Source organism: Podarcis vaucheri, assembly GCF_965113315.1.
Source record: "Podarcis vaucheri genome assembly, chromosome: 5".
Taxonomy (NCBI): Eukaryota; Metazoa; Chordata; class Lepidosauria; order Squamata; family Lacertidae; genus Podarcis; species Podarcis vaucheri.
The window spans coordinates 17,041,284-17,059,783 of NC_138763.1; the positions used below are offsets into that span (position 1 = coordinate 17,041,284).

At 43.3% G+C, this 18,500-nt stretch overlaps 1 protein-coding gene and 1 long non-coding RNA gene across 5 annotated transcripts; both read left to right on the plus strand.

The window, feature by feature from the left end:
- The first annotated feature begins 64 nt into the window (after positions 1–64).
- On the plus strand, positions 65–12,768 carry LOC309532990 (coiled-coil domain-containing protein 112-like). Of its 4 annotated transcripts, none has more exons than XM_082223771.1 (5): positions 65–1,627; positions 4,314–4,698; positions 6,907–7,015; positions 10,329–10,419; positions 11,292–12,768. In XM_082223771.1, the coding sequence occupies exons 2-5, from the start codon at positions 4,432–4,434 to the stop codon at positions 11,401–11,403; spliced, it is 579 nt and encodes a 192-aa protein (XP_082079897.1). In that variant the 5' UTR covers positions 65–1,627; positions 4,314–4,431; the 3' UTR covers positions 11,404–12,768. The 4 variants fall into 4 exon arrangements, with proteins under 4 accessions (XP_082079897.1, XP_082079896.1, XP_082079895.1 ...); XM_082223770.1 differs by lacking the exon at positions 65–1,627 and having other exon boundaries at positions 2,595–4,698; positions 11,292–11,416; positions 12,658–12,768; XM_082223769.1 differs by lacking the exon at positions 65–1,627 and having other exon boundaries at positions 2,595–4,698.
- Positions 5,710–6,708, plus strand: LOC309532991. The gene is made up of 2 exons (XR_014220086.1): positions 5,710–5,845; positions 5,919–6,708. It is a non-coding gene; the product is annotated as an uncharacterized lncRNA (long non-coding RNA).
- Positions 12,769–18,500: the final 5,732 nt, after the last annotated feature.

The window sequence follows — 18,500 nt, forward strand, 5'->3', positions numbered from 1 at the left end:
AAATTTGGGATTGTCTGTAGAATAGACTACTTGTTTATTGATGAAAAATGACATGCTTGCAATCTATAAGGAAAAAAATGACTTGGAGTAAGGTTGTAAAAAGCAAACTAAGGCACTAGTTTTTTGTTTCAAGTATAGGTTTAATTAAATGTTTCTTTCATATAGTTCACCAGGTCCTTTCTTACAACCTCATTCAGCATAAGATCCCAGTTTGGCATGTTTTACCATTAAGCCAGAATGGACTTACCATGAAGCACTGCAAAGCAAAATACTTTCGGCAACAACAGTGGCTTTTTATGTTTGTTGTTGTTGAACGAAAAGAACCATCCACATGGCTTTTAAATGAGGGGAGGGGAGGGGATAAATCAAGAGGGCAGACGAAGCCTTCAACGATGTGTATATATACCTACAAATCAAGGTTAACATTAAAGTATCAGATGAACTAGCCTTGTGTCCGGAAAGCTTATACTGCGATACACTTGTTAGACTTTAAATTGTGTTCACACAACCCATGCCTGCTTGTGAAGGAAATGGGAGAACAGTGGTATAAAGACGGGCGTGCTGCAACATGCCTCCGTGCATGTCTGAACAGTTCGAATAAGGGCCCCAAAGGCAAAGCCTACGAAAACGGGGGGGGGGCGGGACGGGCGGGGCGGGACCTTTAAAATTGGAGCAACTCCACACAGTAAACTAGCAAGCAAGCATGTCCTGGCATGCTGCTACAAGGCAGAGCGACCTCACCATGAACTTCCGCCAGATGATGTTCCCGCCCACGACCCGCAGCCAATGAGAGGCAGCGCACGCTACGCCTGCTAACCAATCAAGCGCCGCGGAGGCCGCGCAAGCGCCGGAAGAAGCCAATCAAACGCCGGAAAGGCGGGGCAAGCGGACCGACTATATAAAACCGCATGTCGGCAACATTCGCTCCGCAGGCGGCCGAAAGGTTCTCTCCCCCGGGTGGGGCTCCTCCCCCCCACTGTTCTAACCCTAATTAGCCGTTAACGGCTCGCGCTCACATTCGCTGTTTTGACCGTTGACTTTCAGCGATTCGAATTCTTTTTTCAAAAAACGTCACCCGTGCAATGGGGAGGCGCCTCCTCCTCCGCCTGCCGCGCCTTCTCGCCCAACTCCTTTCTCCTGAAGCGGCCAGAGCCCGACCCCCGGTGAAGAGGCCGCGGTCAGCCTGGCCCTGGGCCGCTGCTGCCGCGAAGGGTTCGGCCCTGTCAGCCTTGGGGAGCGGCGCGGCCGGCTGAAGGGCGGTCGAGGAGCTTGGGGGCGGGGACCGGCGCGAGAGCAAAACAAACCGACCGGGCGGTGCTGCGGGTCCCCGCGAGCCGGTGCCGCGCGCTCCTGAGCAGTGGGGCGCGCGGCCAACGCCGCCCGGACACACAAAGCTGTTGCTGTTGCTATGATCTGCCCTCTTCCCCACCCCACCTCACCTACTCGAAAGGGGAGGAGGGGAGGAGCTGGTGGTGGAGGCGAGCGCGGAATAAATACGCCTTAAGGAGCAATGCGGGGAGAAAGTTGTGTCCTTGGCCCCTCAAGTTTGGCTTAAAAGAAGCCCCACGCCCACCATGGGGGGGGGACTGTAGAGCTTAAGGGAGGGAGGCTCTGTTGGTGCACGATGGTAAGAAGACAAGTTTGGTACAGGTGCAGCTCTCTGCTGGTAGCTTTTCTCTTCCCTCCTCCTTTTCTTTTGTATCTTTGTCAGCAAGTCTACGGGCAAGGGAGTGCCTTGCTGGTTCTGCTCACCCCAGATCTTGTTCTCGAGAGCAAGTTTTTCACTAAAAGTTGCTAAAGTGACAAATTTCAATGTAAAGGTACCCCTGCCCGAATGGGCCAGTCTTGACAGACTCTGGGGTTTGTGCGCCCATCTCACTCTAGAGGCCGGGGGCCAGTGCTGTCCGGAGACACTTCCGGATCACGTGGCCAGCGTGACAAAGCTGCATCTGGCGAGCCAGCGCAGCACATGGAACGCCATTTACCTTCCCGCTGGTAAGCGGTACCTATTTATCTACTTGCACCCGGGGGTGCTTTCGAACTGCTAGGTTGGCAGGCACTGGGACCGAGCAGCGGGAGCGCACCCCGCCGCGGGGATTCGAACCGCCGACCTTTCGATCGGCAAGCCCTAGGCGCTGAGGCTTTTACCCAATGTAGGTGGTAGCAATTGGCTGGGTTCCCACGCATGCTGACTGCAGGGTAAGCTTCCTTGAAATTTCATATTTTGCCCGGTTGGACTTTTGTATAACTGGGCCTGCCCTAAAGGTAAAGGTACCCCTGATCGTTAGGTCCAGTTGCAGATGACTGGGGGTTGCATGCTCATCTTGCTCTATAGGCCGAGGCAGTCAGCGTTTGTCCGTAGACAGCTTCCGGGTCATGTGGCCAGCATGTTTAAGCCGCTTCTGGCAAACCAGAGCAGCACATGGAAACGCCGTTTACCTTCCCGCTGGAGCAGTACGTATTTATCTATTTGCACTTGATGTGCTTTCAAACTGCTAGGTGGGCAGGAGCTGGGACTGAACAACGGGAGCTCACCCCGTTGCAGGGATTCGAACTGCTGACCTTCTGATCCTTCCTAAATGCTGGTGGGTTTAAATCTGCAAAGAGAGAAAAAAAGCATTATAACATACTTGGGAGTCATCAAGCCCCTGAGAGTTATTCTCATTTTCTTGCCATTCTTCCGCCTGTGTTCTATATGTTTTAGGCAAGTTTTAACAGCTTCCTATGTCAGGCTTCCTCAACCTCGGCCCTCAGATGTTCCCATCATCCCTGACCACTGGTCCTGCTAGCTGGGATCATGGGAGTTGTAGGCCAAAAACATGTGGAGGGCCGAGGTTGAGGAAGCCTGGCCTATGTGGTGTTTTGCCTTAATTCCAGTAAGTCTTCTCTTTTGTGCATTGTTATTATTTCATTATTCCTGTGTTTTGTTATTTGCTCATAACTGCTGCCTCCTGTGTTGCCACCTCTCCGGAGTGTAAGCCTGGGCAATGTGTATAGAGGTCCTGACTCCTGAGCAGCCCAAAACACAAGACCCACCCCCCTCTTGGCCTTGCTCATGTGGTATAAGGAAATACATCTGGCAGCAGCATGGCTGCAGGAGTTGCTGGAAGGAGGCATACAATATGCCATCCAACTCCCTTAGGGGCTTCACTCTGGATTTGTGTAGGGTTTGCTCCTGAGCCTTTTCTTTTCCCAAAGATGTCCCACATAGCAGAAGGTATGGTTATTGGGGTTTGTTCCCAAAGCCTTTCTCAAGAATGAATATAGCCTGAAGGCAGTGGAAGGACTGGTTTTCCTTTTTCAATTTCTGTATTCTTAACATATACTGTAAACCACCCTTTTTATACTGTAAACCATACTTGATCTTAAGATGAAAAGCAGTATATAAATTTAATTAAGAATAATACTTACCATATTTTTCGCTCTATAAGACACACTTTTTCCCTCCTAAAAAGTAAGGGGAAATGTGTATGCGTCTTATGGAGCAAATGCAGGCTGCACAGCCCGTGATCAGGTATAGCCGCGTGAAGCCTCTTCAGCACAGCGGGAACATTCTCCCGCTTCCCTGAAGAGGCTTTGCGTTGCTTTCGCTGAGGCCAGAACAGCAAGAGGGATTGCTGCGCAGCAATTCCTCTTGCTGTTCTGGCTTCAGGGATAGTTGCGCAAAGCCTCTTCAATAACATTTGATTCAGAATATTTTTTTCTTCTCTAAAAACTAGGTGCGTCTTATGGTCAGGTGCGTCTTATGGAGCAAAAATACAGTACCTGGTACCATCTTGTAAAGATTGAAATGTATTTAAATAGGTTTTTTAAAAGAACTGTTTGTTTATTATTTGGTTCCTTACCTAAGATTTTAAGGCTGCAGTCCTATTCACACTTACCTGGGAGTAAGTCCGTTTGAATTCAGTAGGACTTCTGAGTAGCTATGGATAGGATTGTATTGTTGGTGATTTTTAAACGGTATTTCCCAGTTTTCAGGAATGCATGCCGCCCTACATCTACATAGACAAGAGAGTGTTTATATGACCTTTTGGCATAAATACTGTCTGAAAACTTACTATTCCAACGTTTTGCTGCCACTGTCAGGCTCCAATTGTTGAACACATCCAGTAATGTAGGAATCCTCAGTGGGATTTTTGACTTTGATCACAGCATGCCTTCCAAAACTACTTTTACAAATCTACTCAGTTTCAAACATATTTTTCCAGGCAAGCATGGTTGGTACATAGTTATCCAGATCTGACTGTCTTTAGGATTGTTGGATAATTATTTTGCTAATTGTTAATGGTTTATTAATTATGCTTTTATTTAAGATCTGAGGAGCTTCTGAGAGAGGAGAAGACAGCTACTAATGAGATTAATTCATTGGAGAAAAAAATTGAGCTCTGGCCATTAAGTACTTCAGCAACAGGAAATAGGCTTTATCAAGGCATGCTTGTAGTGGATAAAAAGACACGAAATCACCTGCCTCCTGGAGTAGTTGAGCTTGATAAATTCCTTCAACAGGCAGGGGGGAAGCAAGGAGGTTGGGATGTATATGATCACCAAGAATTTTTGAAACTGTGGACAAAGCATAAAGGAAAACCATCATACATTGATGAAGTCCTTGATCATCTTCCTGACAGAACAAGGGAGGATATTCTGCAGCATGAGAAATGGTATCAAGAATTTCTGATTTTAGAAGCACAAAAAAAGGAGGTGAGATAATGTTGCTAATTAGCGTTTGCCATTTTAACAACTTTGTGTCAAAAGCGATGAGACAGTTCACCCTCTTTTCTTCATCTCTAGCTCTGCTGCTATGGCTTTCTTTTCCTTTGCTGGTAAACAGGACATGCTAAAGGTAAAGGGACCCCCGACCATTAGGTCCAGTCGTGGCCGACTCTGGGGTTGCAGCGCTCATCTCGCTTTATTGGCCGAGGGAGCCAGCGTACAGCTTTTGGGTCATGTGGCCAGCGTGACTAAGATGCTTCTGGCGAACCAGAGCAGTGCACAGAAACGCTGTTTACCTTCCCACCAGGGCGGTACCTATTTATCTATTTGCAATTTCACAAACTCAGAGCACACCAGAACTTTCACGCACATAATAGTTCCTGCGAACAAGGCCCATAAGCTGGGCGGTTGCAGATCCGCCGCCTTCCAAGGGTCCCAATCCCCGCTGCACCATGGCTGAGCTGGTCCTGATGGTACCGGATCCCTTTATTTGCGGGAATAATAGACACGTTAATCAAGGCCCAGGTGGCATATCGAGCAACGGTGGTAGTTTTCAGACATGTGTATGAAACCAGCAAAGTCCCATGTAACCCTCAGTCTCCAACTTTCCTCCCGCGGCCACAAGCAGAACCTCACGCAGAGACGAAGCTCGATATAGTTTGAGGGTAATGGGGAGTATTTACCTGGTTGCTCCTGGTTACCGCCCCTAATGCTAGGGCAGCCATTGTGACAAGCCCTCAAACAGGGTGGGGCTGTATTGTTGACGTATCACCGTTGCCTTTGGACGACGTGAGGCCCGTGACACGGAGAGCGAGCACGCTCTGCTTGCGGCTAAAGGGTGGGGCCAGCCGGCATGAGCGCCAATCAGAGGCGACTTCAGAAAACTTGCCGTCGTTTAAATAGGAAGCGCGTTGATGGGTTGGGGAGCGCTCCGGAGGCTTCATGTTGCTTTCGCTGAAGCCTGGAGAGCGAGAGGGGTCGGTGTGCATCAACCCCTCTCGCTCTCCAGGCTTCAGGGATAGGCGCTTGAAGCCTCCGGAGTGCAGCAGGAACTCACGCTGCGCTCCGGAGGCTTCAGGTTCCTTTTGCTGAAGTCGGGAGAGCAAGACTCTCCTGGCTTCAGCAGAGAGGAAGAGTGCGCAGCGCCCCTTCGGCCAAGCAGGAGGAGAAATGGAAGGGGCTCCATTTCTCCTGCGGCTTCGCTGAAGGGGCGCTGAGCAGAGAGGGGGAGAATTTTTGTTTCTTGTTCTCCCCCTCTAAAACAAGATGCGTCCTATGGTTGGATCCTATAGAGCGAAAAATACGATACATTTTTATCTCTCTCCTGCCCCTTCTCTTCCTCTGATCTCTGTAGAACAGAGCTTTTTATTCAGTCTACAAGTTAAAAATGATGCTATTTTGAAATTTTATTTCTTATGCTATATGTTCATATGTAACCAAATTGTAAGTCTATGCAAATGTATTTATATATTTTGAATTTTATAAAATCATTTTAAAAAAACAAACCAGAGCTGTTTCGTCAATTCTCAGTCCCCTTGTTGCCCCAACTTGTAACTTGTTTCTCTGCACTTCTGATGTTTGTTCCTCTTTGTTTGTTAAAATGGCATTAGCTCTTGTGAATTGTGTGCTTAAACAGCTGTGCATGCATATAAAATTGTGCCGTGTCTGATACTTGTTGGAATACTTCTTTCACAGTATATCAAGATCCTGCAGACCAGTACTAAAACTTAATTCCCTATGGGCTCATGTGATTTTTCCTAATGACTTTGCTGCTTGTCAGCTACGATAAGCTACTGGTGTAATGCATTATAAAGTTGCATTGACATACTGGCAGCCAATTTATCAATATGAAAATTTGGAGAAAGACAGTCTTTATAAAAATTGCTACTTTTAGATTTAAGAACGATTAGGAATGGTGCTGGTTTAAGTTAGGAAAGTGTTATTTTATTTAGAAGATACCAAACTTAATGTCTCAACACCTTTAACTTGTTGTATTTTTTTAAAAAAATCAAAAATCAAATACAACTAATTGCAAGGAGTATGCTCTTGAGTATGCTGTCATCTAGTGGTATACTATAATATTAACACAAGTAAAGAGGTGGAAACCACTTTACTTAAAGAAAATGAGACCAAATATGTGTATATTTTCTTCTAAGTTTCTGTCACATGCTGGATTATATTAGTTTTCTGTTCTAGAGGGTGGCACTCAACCCAGTGGGTTCAAATTACAAGAAGGGAATTTCAGCTAATGAAAGAATGTACTTGTTGACTGACTACTTCTTCTTTGGCGATCACTCGAAGCCAAGTAAGATTGTCTTCCATGAACACAGTCTTAACATTGAATCCGTAAGTGACTGGAGACAGTGGAACAGGCAACCTCATTCGTTGGTTTTAATTCTAGGCTGGAAAGCATCCTAACCGAGGTTCTGTTGTAGATTTTCTGCTTTTGCAGGTGATTAGTCCAAATGATGTTTGAGTTCAATTCCAACTCTGATGTTGTAGCTGTACATTTCAAAATGAACATCCTGATTATTCAAGCCCTGGAAGAGCCAGCTGGAGGACACACGGGAAAGTGGCTGCTGCTAGGCGGGGCAGCTGAGCAGCCTAAACAAAGCCTCATTGCACCTCCAGTCCCTTTCAGCCATTTCCCACCTTCACTGAAGTCCTCTCTAGGCTCTGGAGAGGGTCGTCTTGTGAGCCACAAGGACCCTCCAGCTCTCTTTCTCCATTTCCTGGTTAGATTTATTCCCCCCCCCTTTTTTTGCAAAAAAAAATATTAGTTTTTACAATATCAATGACAAACAAAAACATAAAACAAACAAAACATAACAAACATAAATCATAACCTTATTGAAAATAACAGTTATTTACTTTGTAAAACGACTTCCTCGTTTCACCTTAGTTGAATTTCATTGCGTATCCTTATAACGGTTTTCCAAATCCCAAATTTAATACCCTTTAAATTAAACATTAACATCTTTAAATCTTCTCCTTCTTGTATTAAACATATTATTTTATCAATTAACATAGATACAATCCTAAGCCCTTTAAGTATCTGGATGCTATTTCCAGTTATTTTAGCTTAACAAATTTAACTAATCATTAAATTTCTTCCATTCTTCGTGGTGTTCCTCCTTCTGGTCGCGGACTCTTCCAGTTAGATCGGCTAGCTCCATATAATCCATCTTCATCTGCCACTCTTCTACTGTTGGTAATTCTTGAGTTTTCCACTTTTTAGCTAACAAAATATGAGCCGCAGTTGTGACATACAAAAATAGATTAACATCTTTCTTGGGCAATTCCGAACCTGTTATTCCAAGAAGAAAGGCCTCTGGTTTCTTTATAAATGTATATTTCAACATTTTTTTCAATTCATTATAAATCTTTTCCCAGAAGTCTTTCACCTTGGAGCAGGTCCACCACATATGAAAGAATGTTCCTTCCTTTTCTTTACATTTCCAACATGTATTATCACAATTATGATACATCTTTGCTAATTTTACAGGGGTCAAATACCATCTATACATCATTTTCATAATATTTTCCTTTAACAAAGTACATGCGGTGAGCTTCACCAGATTTATTTCCCAGTGCCGTGTGTTAGTCAATCACACATAAGTGGGGGGAGGGACATCTGCGATTCAATTATCCATTGTCTGTTTTTACAGGTGAGATGTGAGGCACAGAGTCTGAGCAGCAATCCTGTTGACTTTTGCATGTGAAGAGTTATGCCATACCAAGGAAGATATAGTCTGTTTTGGCAATGATAAACATTTATCTCAATTCGAAAACCATACAGTGCCCTCTATATTTTTGATCCGCAACTTCCATCATTGTGTTTGACTGCTGGCTGGGGAAGATGGGGGTTATAGTCCAAAGCATTGGAACGGCACCAGGTTGAGGAAGCCTGGTCTAAAACATCTGAGTGCTGTCCAAGTCAGTCCTGCATGTGTTCACTCAATCAACCCCTGTGGAGCTTACTCCCATGGAAGCAGGTACAGAATTGTGCTGCTGGTGTATAAGTTTGTTTGGCAAAGCTGCTGATTTACTGTGCAAATTAATCATCAAAGAACTTAGGGCAAGGCCCTTGTGTTTCTTAGTAAATATCCACTATGCATAGTCTGCCTAGCTTTCATCTAAAAACCACAGCACTTTTATAGTAGAATACCCCATGATTGGCATACCATGTGCAAGTATAATAGTTTAACAACTTAAGAGGATGCATTCTGCTCTAGCATTATTTCAGGACATGGTGTCAGACAACAGCTGAGCAGAAGGGTCCAGATTCAGTCTGGCATCTCCAGTTGGAGAGGGTGGAATTGGGTTGGAGAAGATCTTTGCCTGAGGCCCAGGACTTGCTTCCACTCTATAAATGATGTTGGGCTACAACTGGTTTGAGACAGTGTAAGATGGTACAGTGGTATCTTGGGTTAAGTACTTAATTCGTTCCAGAGGTCCGTTCTTAACCTGAAACCGTTCTTAACGGTTACTATGTATTCATGAAACAACACAGGAATAGCTATTAATGAAATGATGGAACACTGCATTTTTTAAAAAATGGGTGAAATCCAATAGTGCCAATATGCCAGTGAAATGAAATACTATTGACATAACTGATTTCTCACCACCTCCTGCAATCTCCTATACAGGGTGGCCCAAAAGTAGGTATACAGTTGAATCAACGAAATTCATCAGCAGCTGATGAAAAGGGTACACATAACTGACACACAACAAAGTGGCAGTTAAATTTCAGGCTCACTTTTGGAAAGAATAGTGGAGTCAGATAAAATGATTATTTTTCTTTACTGATATCATAAATGATGACAGCGAACTTGAGTCAAAAACAAAGTGGATTCTAAAGCAGTATACTTACTTTTGGACCACCCTGTATGTGCCCGTAAAAATCAGCTTCAGAAGGATGGAAGCAGTTTTTGGTAGTGCACAGAGTGGAGGAGAGGAAGGGGAAACACCATCCTGCAAACAGAATCACACTCATATGCCATTGGGTTGGAGCCAGAAGACTAGTTGCTCTTAGTTCCCCTTGAACCAATGGGACAAGTTACGAATTGATTTTGTTCCTGTTGATTTCAATGGTAACTAAGTTCAACTCAGTCTGTTTTGAATGAGCGTGTTTTTTTCCCCAACAGCAGATGGCAACATACTTTCACTAGAAGTAGAAATAAAGTGTAGATCTCACAGAACTCGCAAGACTGAAGGTACAGTACAGTACTTAAAACAGTTAAACATTTAAAATACAGTTCTATGATCATGATAGCACATTTCCCTCTAAACTTTTACGTAGTTGCTAATGCAAACTATGGAGAGCTCAGATTTGGGGGGGATTTTTTGCAGACTACAAATAATAAAATAATTGCTATGTCTCCTGTTCCAAAACAAGTGAGATGAAAATACACTGTACAAGACACACACCCTTGTTAAAGCTAAGCCATTCTGAGTCTGGCCAATGATGGTTAACCTCTTGGGAAGCACATTTTTGTTCCATAAAGGAAGAAGGGCAGGATATAAGTGTCAGAAAAGAAATAATAAATGCATTCTAAGTGAATATCAGGATAACATGCTTAAGGAAGCACCTGCTAAATTGTTCTTAAAAACCATAGACTGCAGTGGGATTAAGAACTATGGTCACACGACTGCTCCATGTATGCACAGTTATTTCCAGCTGCCCGCCTTAGATTGTATCATGCAATAGTAAGTCCACCTTACTCTATGTGTAATAGTGCAGGATTGCTTCCTTGAGGAAGCAAGCATGATAGTTAATCAGAAGTTGTGTTTTACTTTTAAGAGAATTGCATATAACATATTCCTTACTTGGATTAGAACAGCATATCCAGACCTTAATCTCTAGCACTGACCTTGGCAAAGTCAAATTAGTGTGATCCGCTGCTGATCTAGTTTTCTGAGCTATGGATTCCATTTTGTGTGCCTGTACTTGTCCATTATCAACCAGTTATTTGGAATTTACAAGTCTGTGTGCAAGACAGACTTTCCAAAGTGCAGGGTATGGCAGGCAGATGCACTGGCCAATCTGATGCCCTCCAGATGTTTGGAGCTACAACTCTCAAAGCTGAAGGGAGCTGTACTCCAGAACATCTGGAGGGCACCAGCTTGGTGAAGGCTGGCTTTTATAGTAAGAGTGCTTGTCTAAATACAGTGGTACCTCGGGTTAAGTACTTAATTCGTTCCGGAGGTCCGTTCTTAACCTGAAACTGTTCTTAACCTGAAGCACCACTTTAGCTAATGGGGCTTCCTGCTGCCGCCACGCCGCCGGAGCACGATTTCTGTTCTCTTCCTGAAGCAAAGTTCTTAACCTGAAGCACTATTTCTGGGTTAGTGGAGTCTGCAACCTGAAGCGTGTGTAACCTGAAGCATATGTAACCCGAGGTACCACTGTACTTCTGTTGTGCTTATATGAATGGCCTGACATATAAACAGCAGAGTAATTGAATTTGTTGCTGATTCCCCCACCCCATCCCAGTTATTTACTTTATTTACTTCAGAAAAGTAGGTACTTTGAACAATGTCAGTGAGCAGATTTTGGCATGATTTTTTTTTTGCCACAGCTATAAAGATATTGATTGTACTGTGGAATGCATTATTTCATCATTGAAAAACACTGCTGGGTGGAGTTCATCTTCAGTGAAAAACTGGACAGCTGCAATATGTCTGTCTTAATAAAGCAGCTCTGGTAGGCATGTATTGACATATAAACATTGCCTTTGGTTTTTTTGAGCTGTCAAATAACAGGTGTCTCGTCCTAAAAGAACAATGTGATGATCTGCTGCTGCTGTCTCAGAAAAGGTGTGGATATGTTGCACTGGGATATATAATTGAAAAATAGAACATGCTAACCCCCTAACTAAAAAAAAAATAATGGTAATAGGTTAGATCTAGACTTCATCATGCTTAAGTGTAGATAGAACTCATTGATCTCAGTGGGTCATGAATTTAAGCATGACTATGTCTGAGTCCAACCCAGTGTATGCTTGTATTCAAGACCAAAGAGGTAACCACTCAAATATTATTAATATTTACTTGCAGTTTATTTACAAGATGCATGTTCTCTGCAGGAAGCAGCCAGAGTAATTTAGAAATTGTGAAGTAAATGTTCTTGCCTTATTTCACAATGTCTCTGTTGTGCTGCCTAGGAAGGTGTAGCTGTGGTTAAAGACAAGTATGTGTAAATATTATCCAAAATTATATTATATTACAATCTAGCAAATGCTTCATACTATGCTTTTTATTATCAACTTTTAACAAGCAGGGCATTGCAAAAGTGAAATTAAAGGAACAAACTGAAATCTCCTAATTTTGTTTCCCCCGCCCCATAGCCAATTCCCTTAGGTAAATGTCTTTATCTGCATGTTTACAAGAGAGTGTTCAAATAGTAAGACAAATTGTGCTGGATCTTTTCATGTGCTAATTGAGCACTTCTAAAACAAACATAAGAAAATTTATTTTTTCATTTTTTTCAATATATATTTTCCCTGGCCGTTTGGTAGTGAGTGGTGTACATCTTTGATCCTGTTCCAAAAAATTATCTGGGATTACAGCAGGAATCTTAACAGATAAGTAGAGAGATCTTCGGTGCTGGGTTGAGTAGAAGTCGCCCCTCCTGTAATTACCTTGATTTTAGTATATTTTTCTTTGTGTTAAAATGGGCAATCTTTCAGTCTTGGACATGTCTGATCTTGATCCTGTTAACTAGAGATTGTATGTCATTATTTTGATGTGCCTGTTCTTGGTGCTGTCACAGTTCCTGAAGAGAATGATGCAACACAGCTGACAGGCAGAACAAAACACATTTTTCAGCAAAGACCGTCAAACGGTTCCTTCAAGGGCAGAAGCTTGTTGGCTTTCCATGCACAGAATTGTTAGTTAGAAGTTAAATAGAGCATTGTGTAAACACGGGCTGCTCTTTCATTACAGGTGACCAAGAATATATTTTGTTTCCATCTGTGTTGGCCTTGCATCAAGTCCAGGCTTAAGATAAGGCCTAAGATTAATTGATTGCTGTTCTAATAAACTCTTTGCTTATAAGTACAGTTTAAACACAGATACCCTCCTTAAACATCCATCCTGTGTCATGGTATATTAGGGTGTGTGTAAAACATATTCAGCTGTGTGTGTAAAAAAAAAAAAAGTGTTTAACCCTTCACCAGACTGAGGTATTTATTTCCAAGGTGTAAGAGAACTAGAATTGTTCTGAAATTCAGAATAGGAAAGATTTTATCATTGGTATCCGGAAACAAGGAAAGAAAATGGTTAGTCAATTATCCTTGAAATACCTTGTGAATTTATTTGGTGGTTTCTCTGATTACTTGTTCATTTGACAACTAACTCCTGGACATGTGAAAACTGACTAGAATTAACACCATTGTGTTTGAGGTACTATGGAAGTTCTGAGGACCAGCCCCATACATTTTGCTCCTGATTAATGAACAGTGAGAACCACTGATTTAGTTGGGTTAAACAATAACCATATTCTAATTTTATGAAATGGAAAGATATGGGCCTCATGTTCTCAAACATTAAAGGGGAAAAGATTGCTGTATACTTTGCTGATTTATTTAAAAGTCTTGTAAATTCTAGTATTGTACACTGTAGCATGTACTAACACTGCTAGACCTGAGGTCCCTTCCAGATGGCCTATCTATTATATCCATCCTGATTTCCTTGTACAAAGCTTATGTGCAGTTAGAGGTCTTAACTTAGCATTTTCTTCTAATTTTACAGCACAGAGCAATTCATCCTGATTTTCTTGCGGGAGCACTCATAGTTCATAATCTGTTTTCAGATTTCCAAGTACTGTGCAGTATTTGATAGGAAAGGATGCACACTGAGAGCATTTCTTAAGACATACTTCAAGGACAAAATCAAAGCACTTCAGTAAAGCCTAAACATTAATCAATGTAAGGATGTTCTTGTACGTCAAGTACTACATAGTATAGCTTGCCAATGACCTCAGCTTGCTACCCAACACTGAAACAACTAGAGTAATTACAGATTACATTAAGTATCAAGCAAATGCCAAGAGTCAACTACTAGACAGTTCTTTTATGCCTTATTAAAATAGATCCTTCCCAGAAGATTCAGACTAATAAAACTGAATTTTATATAGCAACCAGGGAAAGATTTATTTATTTATTTGTTTTTATGAAAACATTATCCCCTATTTCTCCTTGACTAACATTCCAGCTTGGCAGGCTTCTGTTGCATAGAATATATGCAATATATATCCTCACACACATCCCCACCCCACCCCCGCAAATTACAATGATAGCTTTGAGCCCAAATCTTGCTGTAGTAAGACTATTTGAAAATAAAGGGGTTAAAGTTATTTGCAAGTAAGCTGTTCCATTGGTATCAATAGTTTTATAATTATAATAGTTTTATAAGTTTATAATTATTGGGACAATAGTTTTATAAGATCCCAGCTGCTTTCAAATATAAAAATATTTTGATTACCCTTTTAAGGGACAAAAAAAATAATACCATGCACAATTGATGTGTCCTTTCCTTTGAGGTATGGATTCAATTTTCTGTCCCACTGCAGCCCATCAGATGGTAGCCCAGTGGGCTCTGGTTTGATCCAGTGAATAGCCAGTTTGCCCATATTCAGCCCTCCCCCCCCTTTTAAAATCAATTCATGTTTATCAAATTGAAACCCCACTATTCCCCCAATAAGACTGTATGTCAGGCTTCCTCGTTCTTCATGCTTAGCACCAACCCATGAGTTAAGGTAAGCTGAAGATTCTAATGTCACCCAGTAGGGCTGGCCCTGCCATTAGACATTATGAGGCAAGCACCTCAGGTAGCAGGTGTTGTGGGTCAACACTGTCTTCCACTGTTGGAAGACAGCTATCCTGCTGCCATCAGGTGCAGTGGAGGATGCTGTCCTGTCAAAGTCAACCCTGTTGACTTTGGCTGCTGTTCATGGAATGTGAAGGAGGTGGTTGCCATCCTGTCCTTTGCCTCAGGCAGGAAAAAATACTCTGGGCCAGCTCTGTCATCCAGTAAGCTTCATGTTCAATAGGGCCTCTTTGTTCAAATTCTAACACCAACACCATACTGACTAAAAGGAGTGTGTTGTGAGGGCAGGGAGGGAAATGTGAGAATCTGTTAGATTAGATTCAGTAATGAACCACTGTTTACCAATGACCTGAAATGAATTTTCAGCTATTGGTCATGGGGAGGTCAAGCCTTTGTGGGAGTCACTTCCACTGAAATCTTGTAGCACTGACTTAATCATCAGTCTGTTCCATAAGTCTGCTATTCTAGGCTGCATCAACAGAAGTCCAGATCAAGGGAAGTAATAGTACCACTCTACTCTGCCTTGGTAAGACCACAGCTAGAGTGCTGTGCCCAGTTCTGGGCGCCACAATTTAATAAAGATGTTGACAAGCTGGAAAGTGTGCACAGAAGGGCAACCAAGATGATCAAAGGTCTGGAAACCAAGCCTTATGAGGAATGGTTGAGGGAGCTGGGTTTGTTTAGAATGGAAAAGAGGAAACTGAGAGGAGATATGATAACCATCTTCAACTATCTCAAGGGCTATCTCATGGAAGACGGGTAAGATTGTTTCCTCCTGCTCTGGAGGGTAGGACACAAACCAATGGCTTCAAGTTACAAGAAAGGAGATTCTGGATAAAACCAGGAAGAACTTTCTGACAGTAAGAGCTGCTTGCCGGTGGAACGGTCTCACTTGAGAGGTTGTGGACTCTCCTTCCTTGGAGGTTTTTAAGCAGAGGTTGGGTGGCCATCTGTCATGGATGCTTTAGCTGAGATTCCTGCATTGGGTTGGACTAGGGTCCCTTCCAACTCTATGATTCTATAACATGAAGGACCATAGCTTGGTGGTAGAGCATCTGCTTTACATATGGAAGGTCCCAGGAACAACCCCAGGTAGGGCAGGAAAATACTTCCAATCTGAAATCCTGGAGAGCTGCTGCCAGTCAGTGTGGACAATACTGAGTTAGATGGACCAATGACCTGACTCAGCATAAGGCAGCTTCCTATGTTTCTAAATGTGACTGGTATCTGAGTGCCAAAATAACATCAAATTATGTCAAAAGCATGTAAAGGACCGTAGACATGACTTATTCTTCAAAGAAAGCCAGCAGACCCCTCCCATCTCATCCTGCTTATGCTTCCCAATGCGACAGTAAAAGGTGTGGCTTCAAAGTAGCCTCAATGGATTTAGGAGAGTAAATAATGCCATGGCACTAAAGGATATGTAATTAATTATGACCACTTATTTCATCTGAAAAAATAGCGATCATGCTAAATGAACCATGGACACAATTTCAACCACATCACAACTATTGAGTGTGTTTTTCCAGTGATGAACATTATGCAAGGCTGGAATTTAGCCTTTGAAGCAGAAAATAAATATGAAAAAAAATGCATCTGAAAAGAAATGCTATTGAAAAGAATAAAAAACAAAGCGCTATTGTTTTCAAAATAACAGCTGGTTGTTGAAGCAAGCAGTTAATGCTTCTTTTGGCTCCAGTGGAGCAAGAACGGGTTTGTAAAAAGTTGGGTCCATCTTTTGTTTTGTTAGGATTGTACCGAGATTAAGCGCTGGGTATAGTTTAAGACGCTTTATCTATATCCTGCCTCTGATATGCATATTGATGGCTGAAGACAATGAGTTAGAGAATTGCCACAATCCTCTGTGGCTGATAAGGCTGTAAGACTGGGATTTGCGCAAGGCCACTCAATGAACTTAGTGGTTCAGCCAAGATAGAGACATCATCATCATCATCATCATCAACCTCCTTTTAGAGCCACAAGCTGTTGTCCGTCTTCTGGTAGCGGAGTCCCTAATTTGACTCAATGCTATGTGACAAAATACTTATAACTGTTCTGAACCTTCCAATACTCCACTTTCTTGGCTGGTCGCAGGTTCTATTACTGGCGGTGTGGGGGGAGTTCTCTCTAACCACTTTCTCAACACTTCTATCATGTTCCCCCTTACTCTCCTTTCGCCCAAAACTTAATAAACCCTATAGATGATTTGGTCCCTGGTCTCCGCTTCTGAAATTCAGCACTTCTTACCCACTCCAATGAATGCTTCTCAACTTATTCTGGGAAGTATCCAAGCCGCTTCAGCCATTAGGCAGACTGAGGCGCCTGCCTCAGGTGGCAGAAGCCGCCAAGGTGGCACTGATGTTGGCCAAAATTGATTTTGGCCACCACTTCTCCACCAGCAGCAAGAGGCAGCAGGACAAGTGGAGAGCAGCATTGGCGGCGGCAGGTATGGTGGCAGCGGCGGCGGCGGCAGCAGAGCAAGACAGGACAGCACTTTCCATTTTGCCTCAAGAGATGAATAGGGGTACGTCACCCCTGAAAATTACAATTTACATTTGTAAGCTGAATTCCAAGTGTTTTTCTCTTTTCATACAGAAGAGCGGATTTTTAAAGAAAATAAGAGAGACCTCAGGAACAAAATATGAAGAAGAAAAGTCGTAACTAACACCGACTGGAGCATGTTCCCGATTATTAACCCTCATTTGGTACTACTTAATCTCCAGAATGTATTAGTGCCACAAGGAATATATTTGACAAACTCTAATACGTTGACTACAGTTAACAATTTACCTACAGCTGTTGCTGGGCTAATGGTGTCCACCAGTGGCAAGACCATTTTAATTACCATTGTCATCCATCTCATGAAGCTTTATGCATTTGTATTATTTATGGAGCTTTCCTGCAACTGTTAGATGACTCACGGACAGCCGAGGGATCAGGAGTTCAACTTATGTTATGTTAGATGTTATCACCAGAGAGCAGCAAAGGGCACCTGGGTCACATATGTGAATTTGACCTCTGGTGAAATGAGTTTGGGGCTAGCTGTATTTAAGAAAAGAGAAGGGAAAAAGAGCGGGCTAACTCTGCAGAGACAGTACTGGGTAATTGCACCCTCCCCATCTATTAGGTGCTGATGGTTTCTTGAGAGGTGCCGAGTGCCCTCATCTTCTGCTGAAAGAAACTGGAGGATAGATGGAGACACTCCATGCTTTTCTCCACTGTTGTGCAGTAAGAGTGCATTTCTTGTTAAGCTGTATATGGTCCGCATGCCTTCCCCTGAGATTGTGCTTATTAGTACAATGTCTTCTTCATATATTACAGGTCTAGGGGACCTTTGCAGTAGCATCGCAATTGGGGTGGTGCGCCCCGGGTGCCATGTCTGCAGGGGTGACAAGGCGGCACCCCACAGGGGCTCGCGAGCAGCCATTGTGCCGCCGCAGCTACATGTGGAGGGTCCTCCGTTCGTGGCTGCAGCCACAAGCAGAGGATCCCTGCACTGGCGGCAAACCTCTATGTACAGCGCATGTGCAGCATCGCATGCATGCGCTGTACGTAGTGACGCCGCACATGCATTGTACTTAGCAGTTTGCCGGCGGCGGCACTCCAGCGCTGTACAGACGGTGCCAGGATCCCTCCGTCGCCGCTACAGCCACAAACGGAGGATCGAACGGAGGCTTCGTACAGCACATGCATCGTACATAGCGACACCACACATGTGCCTTATGTAGCAACGCCCGCCCCGGGTGTCATGACGCCTTCATTCGCCCCTGGACCTTCAGCCCTACAGATGTTGCTTAACTACAACTGCTACCAGTTGAAGCAAGCATGGCCAATGGCTGGGGATGATGGAAGTTGTAGGTATAGGTGTAATGCCTGGTGGACTGCAATACACCAAGCTATTACTTGGCCTGTAATAGTGATATTCTCAAACGGGCATTCTGGTCAGAGACATTATTTGG